The following is a 20675-nucleotide window of genomic DNA, read 5'->3' as shown; positions in this document are numbered from 1 at the left end:
AATGTCTTGGACACAAAGCAGTGAAGTCTCTGCAAGCAATGAACCCTCAGAGGAAGCCAACCCTGTTGTCCAGGATCTGAGAGCATCCCTCAGTCTGGAATGGCACAGAGCTGAGGGTGGGTCTGGGAGGCATTAAATGCTCACCCTGGTGTGGTGTCACTGCAGCAGGGAATTAATTCACAGGAGCCTGAACCCAGGGCCCTCACAGGAGCTGGGACGGGCTGTGCCCTGAGCACACAGGGTCTGTGGGACAGGCTGTACCCTGAGCACACAGGGAGCTGGGACAGGCTGTACCCTGAGCACACAGGGTCTCTGGTGGTGCAGGTGACAGCCCCTGTGCCTGCCCCTGTCAGCAGCTGCTCTGGGAAGTGCCACCTCACCCCTGGTGCAGGAGTCCCCCACGTTTTCGGGGTACAGCAGTACACTGAATTGTCTCTGCATCCCCTGGGGAGCAGAGCAGCAGCACAGGAGTCAGTTCAGCCACGGTGGAAGGAGTACAGGCTCAAAGGCAAATTCCTCTGGAAAAGGTCAGGGAGAACCAAGTGCTGGGATTTTATTTTCCTCCTAAATGCAAGAGCATTGCCTTGGTGCAACGAAACGCTGAGCTGAAATAATGGGAGCAGAGCAGAGGGTGTGCGGTTTGGCTGGGGCAGGAGCCAGGTGCACAGGGCGTGCAGGAACGTGTCTGGCTGGGCTGAGCTGAGCTGGGCTGAGCTCTCCCACCCTCCCCAGCCCCACAGCCCGCACCTCAGCAGCAGCAAAGGGCTTCTGCTCACACGGTACTGCTGCCCTGAGGAATCCCTCTGCCTTCTGTGACTCGGGTGTCACCCCTGATTCGTGCCCTTGTCATGGCTGTGTGCCTGTCAGAACCCGAGCCATCTTCCAGAAGCAGCTCTGGGAATGCCAAAGCTGAGGATTCCCTGGCTCAGGCAGTGCTCTGGCTGTGCCCTGGCAGTGCCACCAGCCTGCCCTGTGCCATGGATTCCCTGGCTCAGGCAGTGCTCATGTGGCTTTGAGCACCAGGCTGTGCCCTGGCAGTGCCACCAGCCTGCCCTGGCAGTGCCACCAGCCTGCCCTGTGCCATGCCCAGCCCCAGTGCCACCAGGCCACTCATTCTCATGCACGGCACTGGCAGAGGTTTCCATGAAAACATTTCAAAAATGATTTTGCAACTTAAGAAAACATACTTCAGCAATTACCATTTCCTTTACCATGAAACCAAATTCACTGTACATTACAGCTTTAAAGCTGAGATCTAAGGTTCAGATCAACTCTTTAATCCTGACTGTGGCTTCGGGTACTTCCTGATATTTATGAGAAATGCTCCAGGCCTGCAGCTGGGCTTTGAACAAAAAAATAATGAACTTCGTTGACTGTGAACAAAGTTCTGCACTATTTTAAAGAAAGTTAAGCTGTGACATTTTTTAATCCAACACTAAATCACATAACCCAAATTCTCTGCATAATTCAGGAATGTTCTCAGCAATAAAAAGACAATTAGATCAAACTGAGTTACTAAATGAGCTGAAATCAATCTATCTAAACTTGAGAATACTTGTTAGCCTCTCTCCTGAAACACTCCCATTTTACTGTATAATATCTGAATCAAAACACTGTTCTATTCTAACGTACTCCATACACCAACTCTCCATCTCCTCTTGCTAGTTAAAAATACAGGTAATAAAGGATATCTTACAGAATACACACCTTACAGAAGTTAATATTATTTATTGAATATGGTTCACAAATCTAATTACAGTAATAACTTCTGGAGTCCTTGTCCCTGTCTGTGTACTGTGACCTCTCCATCTAATACAGCTGTTATTGAGAGCTTATGCCAAATCACTTCTTGCTCACTTCATGCGGGATTTGCACACAAAATAAATGTCAGCTAGGCCTGATCTGAATTTTTAATATAGCAGAGAAATACAAAGTTGAAACCTTTATTTTCTCCCTTCTTGAGAGAAAGTACTTCCATGATATTTTTTATGCAGCTGTGTATTACCTCCCCAGTGGCAATCTTTTCTCCTTTCTGTCACATGCCTTTTGCTGTGCTTTGGGATGCAAACACTGCCAGTGTCCCACACCCCGCCAGGGCAGGGACATTGGCTCCTCTGTCCCCAGCTCCACTCCAGGAAAGGAAATGTGGCCCTCAGAACCTGCAGTGGGAAGAAGCAAGGCTGTTAGCTCATGTCAGTATTTCAGACACCACACAGGCTTTAAACTGTGCCTCTCTCACTTCAGGAAAAACTAATGAAGAATGTAAAAGCACTGTGGTCCAGACTCACAACTGGTTAATACCAACCACAGCAACATGAATTCCAATGCTCAATTTTGAGAAACTCCCATTTGAAAATTTCTTAACAAATGCTTAATGAGATTCAGGTGCACCACGTTGGGCTCCTGAGAACCTGGCTAGGTTACTGAGTGCTGTTCTGAGGGATTCCTCTGGCTTCAGCACAGCAAATAATGGGGTTTATTCTTCTGTCTGCAGATGGTGCCTTCTCTGGGGTTGGAACCAAGAGAGTTGGTGGTACCTGGTCATGGTGCTGCAAGAAATACACAAAGGTAAGAGCTCAGCCTTCCTTGTGAGGCATTTTAATACACTTCAATATCCCACTAAAGGCAGTGAAGTGTTTTCCTCCCTGTATGCACTGGCGTTTCTCCTTTATTTGCCATTCAGGAGCCCAAAGTGCTGCTCACCACGCAGCTGTCTGCTGGTACAGTTCCTGCCTCCTACCTCCTCAGGCATCTTTTTCCTGTTTATACTTGTACATCAAATGGGCCTCTGGAAAAATCCCTGATTTTCCTTTGTTCTGTGCTCTTTGTTGTGTTTCCATGCAGTCCTTTCCCCTTTGGAGATGACATGGATGGGAAATGGCTCATTGTAGCAACAGGAGACAACAACAATTGCATCACGGTAAAGCAAACATCAAAGCACAGTCCACGCCAAAGAGCTGGGGGAAAAATTCATATGTGACACTCTGACGTGTTGAAGTCCAGCTTGGGAGGGTTTTGGCAACACAGAAATGAAGAGCAAGCAGTTGCCATTTCCCAAACCTTGCTTGCCTTGGTGTTTGTGTGAAGCAGCCTGGGCTGAGGACACGATGGACCTGCAGCCTTTCACATCCCTGTGCTGTGACAGCCCTCCAGGGCCACTGCACAGCCAGGCTGCACTGGATGGAATTGCGTAAAAAAGCAGCTCTGAAAGACTGAACCAAACTGGAACCTGCCTTTCACTAAGCACTAATAACCTGTCTGACAGCCCACGTATAAAAATTACAGTGCTTATTGTTGATGTTTATTTTCACTTTAATAAGGAGTTGCTGTAGGTAGCCAGCCTGATTAAGTATTTTAACAACTCCCTTCTGAAGGTAATTAAGTTCTGCAGTGAAATGTAAGGAATTTGGCATCAAAAAACCATTAAGGCAGATATTTTAAATGAATAAACAAACATAACTCTTTCCAACACACACATTCTGCTTTCTCATGATTTACATAACACAAATGACTTTGACAACATCTTTATATTCTGTTTATCTTAAAATACTGCTGAGCCAAAAAAATCTGCATATTGTGTTTCTGCAGCTCTAAACCTCTGACCCACTGGAGAGTTCTGCAGGCTACAGAGCAATAAAAGTTGCCACTGTGGGTGAAGAGCCCATGGCAAGGAGTAATCACTGCTCTTAAAGGCACTGAACATGCCCCATCGAAGTGTATGCATTGAGTTTGTTAAATGTTTATCCAGTTTATATGTGAATAATGGAAATAACGTGCTAAAAGTACTTCAGCTGTCTTTAAGCAGCAACATCCACACTTCCATAGTTGGAAAGCTCTGCTTTTCAACTTCTGGGAGAACCGAGTGGCTTGCTGTGCTGTCCTGAGTGGGTTGCTGTGCTGTCATAGTAAGCACAAGAAAACTGGCTTTGAGGGCAGACTGACAATATAAATGGAACAAAAAGAGATATTCCTGTTATTAAAGTATTGATGTCAACAGTGTCACCCACTTCTACCTGGAATAGCAGAGAACAAGGAAAAGGAGCCTTGTTCACTGCAGGAACCTCAAAAACTGTAAATGACCTCACAAGGTCAGAGCGGTGTTTCACAAAGGTGAGTGTTCATTAGGGAACGTTCTTTATTAGGGGATGTTCTCTCTGTCCCCAGAAGTCAGTGTCTCCAAACACACCACGGCCATTTCATCTTTAAGCAAAGGCACACTGGCAAACAGAAATGGTGCATGTGAGCCCTGGTGCCACCTACACATCCTGCTGCTCGTGGAAAGGCTTGCTGGGCAGTGAATTCCCCCTTCAGACCGCTTCCCCCCAACGCTAAAGCTGGTTCTGTTGTGAAGCCCAAAACACAAGTTACGGTTCTCTGTCCCAGCACGGCAATTGGGTCAGCCTCAGTACTCAGCAAAAGGAGCTTTTCCCCCTGTGTGGTTGCTGATGTTCCTCTGGGCAGGAGGGCCACTCAGGGGTTTGAGCCGTGGGGCTGCAGCAGGCTGTGTCACATCACTGCTGTGACAGCTGGCACCACGCTCAGCTCCACTCACACGGGGTCTGTACGTCCGTGGCAGCGAGGAACAGCTTATGCTGGTTTTTATTTATAATTTAATAAAGCCATTTAATGTAGTCAAAGTAAAAACGTGTTTTAATAGATCTTAGTGTAAGGGTTGTGTTTCATTGTTTCATAGTTCCAGGTGAGTTGAATTAGTCACTTAAGAAGTCACAATTTCTAAGGACTGATATTTATTTTATTGCTGTGGGATAGAGAGCATTAAACACATGTGTGTTACGTGCTTTAATTGGAAGCACTTTTAAATACTTTAAATGTATCAACACGTTTCCATGTATGGCATCTGATTGATTTGAAATTTCCCAAAATACATTAATTTGGTAAATGTAGATGCTACCAACACAAATAAACTCAGGGCTGACGGCAGGTAACTGGGGAATGTGTGAGCCGCAGGCAGCGCAGCCCCGAGCGAGCGCCCTTCGCTGGACAGCCGAGTTCCATTCCTTGTCGGACTGCTCCCTCTCCTGGCGAGCCGAAATCCACCTTATCCCCGGCGGGACAGGCGGCACCGTGCTGCTCCTGCCCGGGACTGCTCCATCTCCTGGCAACCGAAATTCACCGTCCCCCGGCGGGACAGGGGGGAACGGCTCGTGGGGACCGCGCTCACCGTGCCCAGGACACTCGGAGCCCGCCCGCAGCGGGGGCACGGCCGGGGACAGCGCCCCGGGGCCGGGGGAGCCCCGCTATCCCGGGCTGGATCCCCGCTATCCCGGGTCGAATCCCCGCTATCCCGGATTAGATCCCCGCTATCCCGGGTTAGATCCCCGCCATACCGGGATGGATCCCCGCTATCCCGGGTTAGATCCCCGCCATCCCGGGCTGGATCCCCGCTATCCCGGGTTAGATCCCCGCTATCCCGGGTTAGATGCCCGCTATCCCGGGCTGGATCCCCGCTATCGCGGGTCGAATCCCCGCTATCCCGGGTCAGATCCCCGCTATCCCGGGTTAGATCTCCTCCATCCCGGGACGGATCCCCGCTATCCCGGGTTAGATCCCCGCCATCCCGGGCTGGATCCCCGCTATCCCGGGTTAGATCCCCGCTATCCCGGGTTAGATCCCCGCTATCCCGGGCTGGATCCCCGCTATCGCGGGTCGAATCCCCGCTATCCCGGGTCAGATCCCCGCTATCCCGGGCTAGATCTCCTCCATCCCGGGACGGATCCCCGCTATCCCGGGTTAGATCCCCGCCATACCGGAATGGATCCCCGCGGGCACGGCCGCAAGGGGCGGTGCCGTGAGGGCGGGGCAAGCGCCGTCCTTCGGCTCCCTTCGGCTCGCTCCGGCACGCTCCGGCAGCGCTCGGCAGCCAATCGGCGCAGCGGGCGCCTTCCCGCCTCGCCCCTCTGTCGCGTGCCTTGCTGGGCCCGTTCCTGAGGGCGCGGCCGGGCCGGCGCTGTCCCGAGACTGTCCTGGGCCCGGCCTGCGGCAGCGGCGGCGGCTCCAGCGGGGACAGAACCGTGCGGGGGCTCGGGGAGAGCGGCTGGCTGTCTGCGGGCGGCTAGGAGCAGTGTCCCCGCGCGGCCCGAGGGCAGGCGGAGGTAAGGCCGCGGCCTGGTGCGGCCCTTGTGGGGTTCTGGCCCCACAGGCTTTGCGAGGCGGGCCGGGAAGGCGGGTCGGGCCCGGGCCGGGGCCGGCGGGCTGGGAGTGCCGGCGATGGGCAGGGCTGGGCCGGGCGGGACCGAGCAGGCCGCTGCGCCTCCAGGCACGTGCTCTGGAGAAGGAGCTCTGCCCCTGGGGTAAGGGAACGAACCGGCCTGAGCTCAGCCTCCGGGGGAGCCTGGGGGGAACGTCCAAGGGCCCTCGGCTGAGGCCGCAGCTCTGGCTGACTCACAGCTTCAGCCTTGAGGTGGCCTGTGCCCGGCCCTGCAAACCTGATTGAAGGCCTTGCCCACGCTCCCGTGATGGCTCTGCCAGTGTGGAGATCCCCGAGCAGCCAGTTCGGCAGGGATGGGTGTGTTCTGCTGAGCCACTTGAGATTAAAGCAGGGCAGATGCTGTAGTGCTGCTCATACTATTTATTGGAATAAGGGTGGGAAGGAGAAGGTAGAACGCTAATGCTCTAGGTTGCTTGTTTTAGAAGATGACTGGAAGAGCTAGAGCCAGAGGAAGGCCTCCCAGACAGATACCTCCTCCTGCTGCGGTAGGAGATGCACCTGTGAGTTGGTTTTCTTCTTTCTTCACCAGGATTTGAGATTCATACCTCACCTACTTCCGATTTTAATATCAGGCAGATGTGTTCTATGTTGTATGTGTGTATGCATATATTCTGGTGTACAGGTAATACACCTCTGTTTTATTAAAGACATTTTATTAAGTTTCCAGTAACATGAAACTGAATTGTGGGATTGCTCGTGGCTTAAGGTTGCTGTTCTTCCAGCCACAACACTTTTTTATGTAACTTATTTACTAGCCACTAAAATTACAAAAGACATTTTTATAGAATAACTGGTCAGTTACTTGAGGTATCAGAGGGACTGTAGAAAATGAGAAGTCCATAAATTTTAGTTAGAGCTTGGAAAGAGGGGATTTGCATTAGCTGTTAGTTAAATGAATGATAACTTTAAAAGTTTCCACACTACAGTAATTTTGAGTTTCAGCATAGAATGGTAACTCTGCTGCTTAGTATAGGACAAAAAGGGTTTAAATGTCCATAACAGAAATGTACCTGAAGGGGTTAGAATGCGCATCCCTCGTGCTGGAGTGTGTGGGCTCTCTCCTCAGTGGGCACTCTGCTGAGGAGGCTGTTTGTTCCCGCAGTGGCAGATGCAGCAGGGCATGGCCGGCCCGCTGCGCGGCCGGCGGCAGCCGCAGCAGCAGCAGCAGCACCCACAGCAGCTCCAGCAGCAGCTCCAGCAGCTCCATGTTCCTCCAGCACAGTTGGAAGATCCTGGGGGCCACAGGCACCTGCATGGCTGTGAGACCCCCTTGCAGGAGAGGAGGCCAGAAGGTCAGAAGGGCTGGGAAACCCAGTGTGCTCCACAAGAGCACCTGTTCTGGAGAGAATACAGGCATCCTTTAGAATGCCTGTATTTAGAACTAAGGCATCCTTTACACTGTATTAATCTTTTTTTTTGCTTTTCAAAATTAGTTTTGTTACTGAGATTTGGAAGATGTTTGCTACTTAGTAAAAGCTGAAATTTAACATTTTGTGATTACTCTTAAATTTGTCTTAATGCCTTTCAAGATTTAATTGCATTATATATTTTTATTTGTTAATATGTGATAGTATATGTGTTATTTATTAATTAGTTGTCATTCTTGAATTTTAAACAATAGGGTTACAGGTTTCCTCAGGACTCCAGGATATGTCTTTAAGAGATAGGGGTGGACGTCGCAGAGATTTCCATGACCTTGGGGTAAACACTCGGCAAGCCATGGTGCACGTTCAGGAATCCAAAACTGGTATGTTTAAATTAGATTCTAGACATGTAAGCAGTTTGAAATGGAGGAGTTTCCTTTATTTCTGCTCTTAGTTTCCTCTAAAGAGCCAAGTAAAAAAATCTTCAGAGTGCATTAGAAAAAGACAAGAAGTTGTTGCTGGTAGCTGAAGAGCAGCACAGATGTTGTCCTGGCAGCTGAAGGCTGTGCAGGAAGCTCCAGAGGGCGGATGAGTGTCTGGTAACAGCGAGCCATAGCTCACAGGGCTAGAGCAGATCAGAACACCACTGATCTCTAATCTTTGTCTGCCTGCCATGGCTTAAAGAACTGCCTCAGCTGTTGCTGAATGGCTGTGAAGTGGTAACATTTTGTAACTGTTACAATCCGGCTCTCATTTCAGGTTTTTCAGGAAAAGTCATCAAGCTGACCACCAACCACTTCCGTCTGACGTCGCGCCCGCAGTGGGCGCTGTACCAGTACCACGTGGGCTACAGCCCCGAGATGGAGGCGCGGCGCCTGCGCTCCGCCCTGCTCTTCCAGCACGAGGAGACCATCGGCAAGACCCATGCCTTTGATGGCTCCATCCTGTTCCTGCCAAAGAAGCTCGAGAACAAGGTGTGACACCACAATGCTACTGGATTTTCTATCACGACTTGCAGTTTGTTCTTGTTTCTCACTAGCTGGGTGAGGTTAGGGAATTGATGTCCCACAAACAGTGTACTGAATATATCAATATAAGCTAATTTGTTGTGTGGAGAAATTTGGTAACGAACTTCTGGTTCTAATGGTTAATTTCAAGAAACATCCTCTGCACAGAAGTGATAGTACAGACTATATTTCTCCTTTTGTTTCCTTTGTACTTACGTCTTTTCATACCTTCTGTATTTTAACACCCCACATACTTGGAAGGGTGGGTGAGTTGGGTGTATATGGCAAGGTTTTGATAGCTGGAGGGGTCAGGGTGGCACCTATGGGAAGGGGTCAGGGTCAGCCCTGTGTTGCACAGTCATTGCCAGCCAGATTCAGGATGGACCCTTTACAGGCTAAAGCTGGGCCCATCAGCAAAGTTGTTGGCACCTCTGTGTATTTAAAAAGCAGGGGATAATTGCAGAGCAAAGAAAAATCTTAGAAGAAACAAGCACCAAGGGAAAACACCTATGCACTGGTGGTAATCCCTGCCCTCTATGCCTTGTGCCACTCCTTGCTTCACTGCAGGGACTGGGTGTAGCCAGTGCTGTTCACAGAGGGGCCAGACGAGTCTGGGGTGAAGCTGAATGTGGAAAAGGGAGAGGGGAAGAAGTTTTCACTGTGTGTGCTAATCTTTGTCTTTTTACTTCCCAGTATCTGAATCATTTAATTTATAATTAAATATATATTAGTTGGCAATATGTTATCTCATTTCCTCAAGCTGAGTCCTTTTCCTGTCATGGTAATGGGTAAGTGATGTCCTTGCCTTCATCTCGAGTTCAGCTGCTCTGGGGAGAGCCCCATTCTACCCCCGAGCTGTCTTCACCGCGATGAGCAGAGTCTTGCAGGCTGTAGTTCACAGTCCTAGTGGGCAATTGAATCTACATTTCAGTTAGCCTTGAATTATTGCTTGGAATAAAAATGGCTGAGTCCAGTTTGATATTACTGGAGCAAAATGCAGAGACAGCGCTGTTCGCTCTGGTTTTGTTAACCTCATTTCACTTTTCCAGGTTACTGAACTGTTCAGTAGGACTCGAAATGGAGAAGATGTGAAGATAACAGTCACACTCACTAATGAGTTGCCACCCACTTCACCTACTTGTCTGCAGTTTTACAACATCATTTTTAGAAGGTTTGCTGTACAAGTTATGTCTTTATAAGAAGTTACTGTAAAAATATCTGAAGTAAGTTTTTCCAATCCAAGGAATAGGCTACAACAAATAAGTATTATAAATATAAATTTTTAAGCCTTTCTGGCTACTGTTATTGTGGGGCCAACCACATCTGGCAGTACTGTGAAGTGCAGTTGTGTGTATTTCTGGGCCATGTTAGTGTGAAACCAGTTCATGCTGTTGTAGGCAGTTACAACACTCCGCCCTCCTTTTTTTGTGTGGGTTTGCCTCTTAAAGCAAATTACTGAGCAGGACATGGAACTGGAAATTTCCTCCTTTATGACTCTAGTCTTTCCTCTTAATCTTGGTACCTGGCCTGTGTGGTTCACCTGAGACATAGCCTGTTGGGACTGCTGCTTTCAGCTGGTTGGTGAAGGGTGGAGTTGGACCTGAACTTCTCACCTGATTATTGTTAATAAGTGTCAATTACCTTTATAAATTGAGTGTAATGAGAAGTTTGTATTTTACATAACCAGATGAGCAGTGAGATTGTGCATAGGGATAGGACCATGCATGATGTGATGATGATGATGATAATAATCATAATAATGCTAAAGGACATCCATTTTTCTGTTTTTAGGCTTTTGAAGATGCTGAATTTGCAGCAGATTGGACGTAATTATTACAACCCCAGCGATCCCGTCAGCATCCCTAACCACAGGTTAGGCAGAACCCCTTGGATTTCAGAGGGTGCAGGGGTTGCTGCTGTCAGGGCTGTCCTTGTTCCCTGCCTGGTGCTCCTGCCTGCCCTGGGCCTGCTGTGCAAGTTGGTGGGCCTGAGTTGGCCTGGGGGCCCGTCATGGGGCTGTGCTGCACTCCCTGCCTTCAGTCTGACCTGTGCAGCCTGGCTGATGGAAGGAACTGGGCATGTCCAGCTGCATAAACTGCTGGGCTTTTTGTTCTAAAAGTCTCCTGAATGCCTACACACTTTGTGAGATACTTAACAGCATGAAATGGATTTCTTAGCTGACTAAAGATAGCTACCTGTAAAATATTTTTGATTTTGTTAACCTTCAAGAGCTTGTTTATATTTGGATGATGGCTTCATTGTGCCATCACTGCTCTCTGGTGTCTGTGAAGGTGGGCAGGAATAAGGGGTCAGAATAAAGATGCTCTAAAGCACACTAAGATTTTGTGTGTTGTCTTTTGCCAGGCTGATGGTGTGGCTGGGCTTCACAAGTTCCATCCTGCAGTATGAGGAGAACATCATGCTGTGTGCAGACGTGAGCCATAAGGTTCTCCGTGGGGAGACAGTGCTGGATACTATGCACAGCCTTCACTCCCAGGTTGGAGAGGAGAGATTTAGAGATGCCTGTGCTAAAGAGCTGATTGGTTTAATTGTTCTCACAAAGTAAGTCTTCTTGGACTCTTGTCTTGGAGAGCTCTTTATGCTCCATGTCCTGAAGTAGGCAGTAAAGCATCAGAAAGCCAGAAAATCTGTCATTGTCAAACTAGCAAACAGATCAAGGTTGGCAGCATTTGCAAAAGCAGGAAGTACAGACTGGTTTTCTTTGATATTATTACAGTTTAGCTTGTGGTAGAATTGAGAGCCTATTAGAGTTTAAAACTTGAAGTTATTACTTCTGAAAGGAGCAAAACTTCCAACTTGCATGAGTACTGACAGTAACTTTGTCATCCTAGTGTATTTCTTTTCTATTTGAGTTAAGATTAAAACAAAAAGTGATGTTTATGTAGGTACAATAACAGAACATACAGAATTGATGACATCGACTGGGATAACAATCCAAAGAGTACCTTCAGAAAATCAGATGGTTCTGAGATGAGCTTTGTGGAGTACTACAAAAAGGTATGAAAATTTAACTGTGTATTTTATGCTTTAACTTTGAATGTTCAGTCATTGTTACAGGTTTACTTAGGATGCATGGGTTTCTAATTCATAGTATTTTAATGTAACAGAATTTTGTTTAAAGGCCACTGTGCAATCTGAGATCAGTAACTAACCTGCACAGCATGGTTTGGTGACAGTAGTCCATCCCAGGCAGAAGGGCCAGGAGGGCTGCACGGATGAGCAGGGAGCTCTTGGGAAGGTGGGGCAGGGACAGGTAATGTGGGAGGAACACAGATACATTGTCACAGCGTGCAGAAGTGAGGCTGGGAAAGCCAGAGTGCCTCTGGATTGAATGTGTCTGTCACAGCTGGACCACCCTCTGTAACTGTCAGGTCTTCATGCATACCGGCTTCAGCAGAAACGCGGGTATGGGAAAGCTCAATTTCAGAAACTTCACTTGGCAGTCTTGTTTGATTCTTGTGATTTCTTAAATTCACTTGCTCTGTAGGGCAGAACTTTGTCCATTGCTGAAGTGGAAGGAGCATCCCAGTATTGAGTTAGATGCCCCAGATGATAATGCCTCAAGCAAGGCACAGGCTTTGTGTCTGTTGTCTCTTACACATCAGTAGTCTGATGGCATCAGTTGACACAATAGTGCTTCCCTGCTTTGCCTTTTCTGGCAAAACCAATTCTTCTGAGATGTGCTAATTGAAAAAGGTTACTAGCTGCTTTTGGGTTTGTTTTAGGAACAATACTTGTTTTCTAAAGTGAGCATTGTTATTCAGAAATAATAATGTTTGCTATGAGTAACTTGTTTGTTATGAATAAACTAACATGCAGTCTATATTTCTGATACAGCAATATAATATAGAAATTAGTGATTGGATGCAGCCTGTTCTGATCAGTCAGATGAAGAGGAAGAGAGGGAACATACAAGGAACTGTGGCTCTGATTCCAGAGCTGTGCTCCCTAACAGGTACTATAGCATTTTTCCATATCAAAGCATCTGTCAACCATAATGCCTACTGAAAGAGGCATTCTGACAGCAGCTTTCTGCAGAGTTCAGGGAAACTGTTTTGTTTGTTAAGTGTGAGTTTAGGAACACATTTTTTAGCTAAAAGATTGGATATTTAAATGGGACTGGAAAGCTTGAGGGGGTTTGTTGTTGCATAGTGTTAAGCTATGGTGTTCAACATCAGCACTCTGATAACTTGTAGAGTTTTGGTGATAGAACTTATGTTGAAAAAGAGCAATTCACTAGAAATTAATGATAATTCTGTAAGATAGATAAATATTTGTTTTGCACTAGCAGTACCTGAACATCTCAGCACTGTTTGTTTTGATTTGAAAACGGAACTGAAGAGCTGCAATGCCTTGTGTAGTTTCCTCTCTAGTGCAAAAGTCCAGGATTTTTTTTCATGCCAGTGGGGATATATGTACAGGAAGCAAGTGAAAACTTTGGCTACTGCTGCCACCACTTCCTGTGTCTGCAGGACATGTAGCACTAATCTGCATGAGCTGCAGGTTTAATTTTTACAGTCCTTCATCTTAACTGGGACTCAGAAAAGGCTTTGTTGTTGGCAGGACTGACTGACAAGATGCGCAACGATTTCAACATGATGAAGGACTTGGCCATCCACACACGGCTGCCGCCTGAGCAGAGGCAGCGCGAGCTGAGCAGGCTTCTGAACTACATCCAAAAGTATGGCACCTAATGTCCTCTCTGTTTCTGTGTCGTGAAAGATGTGTACAACAAACTTCTTGCAGTGAAACTTCTGAAATCGTACTAGTTTTTGAAAAGTCAGCAGGAACAAATTTCTCATGATTTTCATTCATATCTTGTTTTTAAACAGAGATGACAATGTTCAGAAGGAGCTCCGAAACTGGGGTCTAAGCTTTGATAATAAATCAGTGTCCTTTACAGGAAGAATTGTTCAAGGAGAAAAGATCTTTCAATCAGGAGCCATGGTAAATAATAAATCAACTTCTAAAATCTTCTGGATGTCTCAGTGATGAAACAAGTTCTTAAGGAAGGAAATAGTACTTTTTGGTTTATAAGTGAAGGATAGAGAGTGAAAATGTTACATACTTTGTCCAAGCAGGAGATTTGCAGATTAAGTTGTTCCCGAGCCGTGGTTAGAAACCCTTGAAGGCAGTCCATCACAGTAGGGCTGTCCTTGCAGAACAGTCCTTCTGGTCAGGCACACAGTCCAGGAGAGCAGAGAGGTTTCCATTCATTTCCATCTATTAAAGAGGTGCCCAGGCTTTACGGTGAAAAGCCACTAAGGATTTCAGCTGGGTAGCTAGAACGCAGGCAGTGTGTGCTCAGCACAGGTAGGATGAGCAGTGGAGATGTGCATTCAGTCAGAGGCTGCTGTCAAACACGAGCTCTTTGCTCTGCAGTTCGACTACAACCCTCAGTTTGCCGACTGGACCAAGGAGACGCGCGGCGTGCCCCTGATCCGCTCCATGCCCATGGACAGCTGGCTGCTCATCTACACCCGCCGCAACTACGACGTGGCCAACACCCTGCTGCAGAGCCTCTTCAAGGTCACCCCCTCCATGGGCATCCACATGAACAGGCCAAGCATGTGAGTGTCCTCACTGAGCTGAGGGAAAACCGTCACCACTGGGGCTGTTCAGCGAGGGAGGGTGTAGTGTGTCACACAGCCCATGTCTGGGAGGTTTTTAATGAAGCAGAGTTGCTTTCAGTGTGCAGATTGTTCTGTTTTCTCTTGTGATTGACTTTCCTTACTCATACTTTTATTTCTGAGAGCTTTTCATATGCCTAAACTAAGAAGTGTCAGGCAGACAGTCATTGAGCAAACCCTTCTCTAAGGAGTATTTTCTGCTGACTCAGGATATATTCTGATTGTGATCTGTTCTCCTTGCAAATATCCTCCCTTGAGTACCTGTGCTTGCTTTTAATTTTGAATTTCATTGTGTTTGGAAGCCTAATTTTGGAGGTGATTCCTTTTAGTCTTCAGATGTGTGAAAGTAGTTTGTTAATAGCTGTAAATGTGACATTTCATACACTATGGATGTGTAGTGAGCTTTTATGCTTTTGCTGAAGTTTCAATAGCTGTTAGCTGTTCTTTTTCTGTAAACATTTTCTCTCTTTCTTTTCAGGATTGAAGTAGATGATAGAACAGAAGCATATTTAAGGGTTTTACAGCAAAGGATTACCCCTGACATAAACATAGTATGTACTTGAACCCATAATTTCAAATCCTGTTTCTCTCTGTAACTGGTGTTTAGTGGGATTTGCTCTCAGAACTGCAGCTTTGGGCCCCTGAGAATCCGCTACGTACCTGCTCATCCTCCTGTGCAAACCTACCAGTGATCTTGGATATCCTTCTGGATAGGAGCCTTTGGTTCTGAAGTACAGACACTGACACTTTGCAGTTCTTTCTTTCATTGTGAACATCTGAATATTTCTCTTGCACCTACGAACTTTTTCCGAAAGAGCTGTTTAAGTGCTGTATAGCTCTGAGAATGCAGCTTCTTACAAAGATTCTTTTTCCTTCAAAGGTAGTTTGTATCTTGTCTAGCTCCCGAAAGGATAAATACGATGCCATCAAGAAGTACCTGTGCACAGACTGCCCCATCCCCAGCCAGTGTGTGCTGGCTCGCACTTTGAGTAAACCGCAGACTATCATGACGGTAGCAACAAAAATTGCCTTGCAAATGAACTGTAAAATGGGCGGAGAGCTCTGGAGTGTTGAGATCCCCGTAAGTATTTTTTTATGAACGGTAACTGCTCTTATGAGGCTTTATTTCAAAAGCCAGGCCAGTACAGCAGGCCCGTGCTGTGTGTGGTTGCCTTGCAGCTGAAGCAGGTGATGATTGTGGGCATCGATTGTTACCATGACACCGTCTCTGGGAAGCAGTCCATCGCGGGCTTCGTGGCCAGCCTCAATCAGTCAGTCACACGGTAAGAGCAGGCTGCCACAGGTAAAAACCCTTTTCCTTTGGCTGAGAAACAGCTTCAGTGGGGTGGTCCTTCAGCAAAATGCGGAATTGGTTTGCTGTAATGGTTAATGTGAAATATATTGTGAATTTTTCTCACTGCATCCCTTGAAGGAGTGGCCTTGTCCCACATTGCTTGAGAGAAGGGTCAAGTGGTGGAGACATGGCTGGGATGAATAGAGAGCGTCAGGGTGACAGGGCCTTCCCCTTTTGTGTTGACTTGTGTGAAAGGCTCTTCTTGGTTGAGAAGAGTTTTAAGTCACGCTATGGCACTTTTACCATGTTTTTATTTAGGGGAAATATTCTCATAGAACCCCAGCTCTTCCTTGGCTGCATTGATCTGTAAAGACTAAGTGGTCATGGGCATTTTAAAAATAACTTCATTGCAGTAAGCCTGGGAAATGCTTTGAAGGTCTCTTTCATTTTGTTCTTCACAGGTGGTTCTCCCGCTGCGTTGTTCAAAGCCGTGGGCAAGAACTTGTGGATGGAATCAAAACCTGCTTGCAAAGTAAGGGAAGGAGTTCTGCTCTTGTAGAGCCAGATCTAAGAACTGACAATTCAGCTTCTCAAAACCCTCCTCTCCTGCTGGCCTGAGACGAGGCTTTACCAGCCTGCACTTGGATAACAACAGATTAAACATTCCCTTATAAATACTGCTGAAAATGAATAGCATCTTGTGTAATTCTTTCACTGATTCCCACATTCCTTTGCAATAATTAAAAACTACTGAGCAGTGCACTTCCAAGAATGCTTTAAGGGAGCCTGATTTCATGGGGGGCAGCTCCTGCTATGAGAGAGGCCAGCAGAGCAGGTGTATCCTTGGGTCCTTTCTGTTTGTGGGTGCACAGGCAAACCAGAGCTCTTCCTTGCAGGTATGTTTGTGTAGCATGATGCTGACCCATTTCAGGTTACTGAAGGATTGAGGACCTTACTTCTCCAACTTGCTGGTTTTCTAGGAATAAAAATCTATTCCTGTTTTGGAATGAATTGTCATTACAACTAATGGCTATTACTCTTGTTTTTTTAAGGTGCTCTGAGGAACTGGTTGAAGTGGAATAAGTCTTTGCCCTCTCGTATTTTTGTGTATCGTGATGGTGTTGGAGATGGACAACTCAATACTTTGGTTAATTATGAAGTGCCTCAATTTCTGGATTGCTTGAAGAGTATTGGTACTGACTACAGGTAAATCCGTTTCTACCAACCCTTCTCTTTACACTGCCAGAGGAATAAACACTGGGATACAAAACAAGGCTATGGGTGAAGACTGTGTGTCTAAAGTTGTGAACAATGTTTTACTTAATCTGAATCAATAAAGACTTACATGTGACATTAATGCCCTGGAACTCCAGAGAATCTGCTCCTGAAATAGTCCTAGTGCAGTTTTCTAGGAGAGTATTGTTTATTTTCCTTTTTCCTTTCTTTTAGCCCGAGACTCACTGTGATTGTGGTGAAGAAACGAGTGGGTGCCAGGTTCTTTGCAGAGACTGGGGGAGGACTCAAAAACCCACCCCCAGGGACTGTTGTTGATACAGTGGTGACCAGACCAGAGTGGTGAGTTCCTGCAGAGGCAGCACTTCCTGCTGCTGCCAGCAGCCTGGGCAGGAAGGGGATAGATCCAACACTACAGGGACTGTAGGATCAGGTGTAAAAATACTTCCCACACTTGTGTGGCTCAGGGGCTGCAGAAAATGAGCAGTGTAAGCTAAGGGCACGTGCAGGGTGGTTATCAGGAGGAAAATGGGATTGAACAAATAGTTGAGGCTGTTATGGCCTCAAGACCTGGTCCATATAATAATGTTATTCACGTTCCTCCAGGCCTCCTGGCCTTTCAGACACAGAGGAAGCTTTTGTGGCCACAGCCTAGGCATCCCTCTGGGGTGCACTCAATGAGCATGAAGTGAAGAAACCAGGACAGCTAACCTGGGGACTGGCATTTTCCCACACAGGGCACACAGCCCTCTCAGTAACAGGCTGGTGGGGTGTTTGGTGGGGCAGGTATGATTTCTTCGTGGTGAGCCAGACGGTGAAGAACGGCTGCGTGGCACCCACCCACTACAACGTGATCTACGACACCAGCCAGCTGAAACCCGACCACGTGCAGCGCCTCACCTACAAGCTGTGCCACATGTACTACAACTGGTCGGTGAGTGCTCCTGCAGGGACAGCCTGCACGCAACACACAGGTATCTGCTCCTTTATGGAGGTGGAGCTGTGCTGCTGCATTGCCTTGAGGCCTCTGCTGCACACCCAGCTCAGCGCTGAGCTGTGCTTCAGCAGCCACAAACACCAGATGTGACATGTCTCACCTTCTGCAAGGCCCAGCACTGAATGTAAACCCGTGTATGAGGTGGCAGGAGGGCACTGGAGTTGGGAAGTTGGGGGTTTTTGCATCTGTTCTTGTGTTGTGTTGGGGTATGTACAGTTATTTTCACAAACCAGCATAAACAACAGGCAATACAAAGTTTACAAGTATGCAGATTTCAGAGCTCTTTGTTGCAGCGACTGCATGCTTATTTAAATTACCTGAAAATAATTGCCTTCATTTTCTTTTGCCCCTTTCTACAGGGTATTATCAGAGTACCTGCTCCTTGCCAGTACGCTCACAAATTGGCTTTCCTTGTGGGTCAGAGTATTCACAGAGAGCCAAGCATGACACTTTCAGACAGACTGTACTACCTTTGAAGCTCAGCTACCAGCCAAACAGAAGAGAGCAGTTCCTCTCTAGGGAATGTACAATTGTCTGGGCTTTTGGTTTAGTTTTGGTTTTTCATAAGAGACATGCACAGGATATGTGCAGTTGTGGAAATTATTTTATTTTCATTGTACCAAGGAAAAGCTTGAGATTTGCATTTTGAACAGGTGTCTGCTTGCTAGAATAACTACACAAATTTTTATGATATTTGATACTTATTTTCTAAAGTTCTTCCTAAAAGTTTATTGGTTGTTCTTATTTACATTTTGGTAAGTCTTACACAGAATTACTTCTTGCATGGGAGATAGAGAGTTATGCAGACCAGAATCCCAACTCTTCCAGCTGGTATTTACCCTTCTACTTTTCAAAATGCTTCAATATTGTTGATTCCTTGTTTTGCTTGGTTAAGATGAGGGCCAGCTTTGTCTCCTGAGCTGTTTCATGCCTTAGGAGGAGGTGACCAGGTGCTGTTGGTTACCAAGGCTTTGTGTGCAGGCTGCACAGTGATGCAGGACCGTGGCAGGGTTTCAGCAGAGGGATTTGCGGAGCAGCCCCAAGCTCTGGTGCTGCCAGGGGCCAGTGAGGGCTTTGCCAGCTGTGAGGGGCAGGGCTGTGTGCAGCTGCACGCTGAGGGCTCAGCTCTGCAGAGCCTCTCCACAGCAGGGACACCTTGGGCTGCCTGTGCTGCTGGAGCAGCTCTGGGGACAGGGACTGTCCTGGGCTGGAGCCTCATGGTCACTGCCTGGTGGGGGGAGAGGGCTGGAGGCAGCTGAACTGCTGGGCTGCTCCTGTTTAACACTGCTCCTTAACTGAGAAGTACATTTCCATCGGGGAACAGCAGTGCACTGGCACGCTTGGGGTTTTTGGTCTTGTAGTTCCAAGCACTGGGAAGCAGCCCTGGTTTGTTCATGTCTGAGGTTTTCATTGGTCACTGTTCTGCAGCCCATTTTTGAAACTAACAGCAGGTGGGGGCATGGAGGTTGATTTCAGATTTTTGCAGTAGCAAACTACTGCACGTGGAGAAATTCAGATTAGTGCTGGTTTTCTTAACCACCTTGTTGTGAACCTTGTTGCTTTGCTTTGTGAAATTTAAATAAAGTTGTTGCTGTAATCCTTGCCCGTTTGAGCCTGTTCTGTATTTTGTGCTTCAGCACTGGGCTTTGGGCACAGATGGGACAATTGCTGGAGTAACTCTGCAATCCTTTTTTACCTCTGGGAAGCCCTTGCAGATGGAGGAACTTTTCTTTATTCTGCAGTGAACTTCAGTGGCCATGGGCAGTTCTGAAAAAAGCCTGACACAGGAAGGCAGCAGCCGACACAGGGGATTTATGAAACATACTGCACTCTACAAAATATCAAATTATTTATTTATATAAAATATAATACACAACGATTGTACACATGCACACACCCACACGGTACTTTACCACAAATGTAGGCCAGTTATTTTCTTTAATTAAATGTTATAATCTAGCACACAGTATTTTACAGTAATTTACATTGTTATCTGAAGACACAATGGGGAAGCTTTGATCATTCATTTATAAACCTTCCGTAAATTACAAAAAGAAAGGCAGTCTGAAAAGTATGTATAAACAGTAAAAACAATTTACAAATGGACAAGAATTACAAAATAGTAACAGCCAATGACTGCCATCAGTGTGGAGGATTGGTTTTTGTGATATGCCAATGTTGCAGTTGGGGGGTGATAGAGCCTGGTGCAGCCTCGTGGGGCTGTGGCTGGAACACTTTGTCCTTTCACTGCAGATGGACTTGCCTCAATCTGACAGCAGCAGAATGAAAATGCCTTTTAACCTAGGACTGAACCTCCACAGAAAAAAACAGGGACTAAAGGGCTTTTGGTGTGCAGTTGGTTTTTTCCCATAGCTTAGAACAGGGAACCAGGAACCCCAGAACTGGAGATTGAAATGGGGTGAGGTTCTGAGTAACTTGCACTGCCTGGTTCCCCTGGAGTGAGAATGGCAAACCAGTAGAGGGTGTGGTTTTTACTGGGGGACCAAAACTGAGAAGGGTTTAGCACAGCACTTGCACACTGCCAGGAGTCCATCAGACAGGGCTGGGGCAGTCCCAGTGTTCACCTGGAGCAGGGAGGATGGACACAGCTGCATACACAGTACATACAAAGTATACGCTGCATATTTATTAGACAGTACAAATCATTGTGCAGTAATAAGGCAAAACATCAAGGCTGATTCAACTAGGAGTTTCAAGACCATTTTTGTTAATGAGTGGATCCAGTGGGGTGATCTCTCTGAACTTAGCAATTAGTGATTGAGTTTTCTCCCCCCACTCATGGTTAAAGGAGAATAAAGGCTGAGATTTTTCCAATGGAGTTGCAGGTGTTGAGATGTCTTCAAATAAAACCATGTTCTTCTGGTCTTAAGCCCATAACC

The 20675-nt window shown here is 46.9% G+C and overlaps 1 protein-coding gene across 2 annotated transcripts; it reads left to right on the top strand.

The window, feature by feature from the left end:
• Nucleotides 1-5828: 5828 nt before the first annotated feature.
• On the top strand, nt 5829-19372 carry PIWIL1 (piwi like RNA-mediated gene silencing 1). 2 transcript variants are annotated; one of them, XM_074554584.1, is made up of 21 exons: nt 5829-6113; nt 6655-6729; nt 7332-7521; nt 7851-7976; nt 8353-8567; nt 9650-9771; nt 10392-10472; nt 10965-11162; nt 11507-11618; nt 12459-12576; nt 13185-13302; nt 13454-13568; nt 14004-14191; nt 14730-14802; nt 15132-15332; nt 15431-15534; nt 16007-16077; nt 16598-16751; nt 16995-17120; nt 17565-17712; nt 18135-19372. In XM_074554584.1, exons 2-21 carry the CDS (start codon nt 6655-6657, stop codon nt 18249-18251), a joined length of 2652 nt encoding a protein of 883 aa, XP_074410685.1. In that variant the 5' UTR covers nt 5829-6113; the 3' UTR covers nt 18252-19372. The 2 variants fall into 2 exon arrangements, with proteins under 2 accessions (XP_074410685.1, XP_074410684.1); XM_074554583.1 differs by having other exon boundaries at nt 5830-6113; nt 6652-6729.
• The last annotated feature ends 1303 nt before the right edge of the window (nt 19373-20675 follow it).

The sequence above is a fragment of the Zonotrichia albicollis genome, chromosome 18, assembly GCF_047830755.1.
Source record: "Zonotrichia albicollis isolate bZonAlb1 chromosome 18, bZonAlb1.hap1, whole genome shotgun sequence".
Taxonomy (NCBI): Eukaryota; Metazoa; Chordata; class Aves; order Passeriformes; family Passerellidae; genus Zonotrichia; species Zonotrichia albicollis.
Note: the sequence above shows the minus strand (reverse complement) of the source record. Positions and strands in the feature narration are given on the sequence as shown.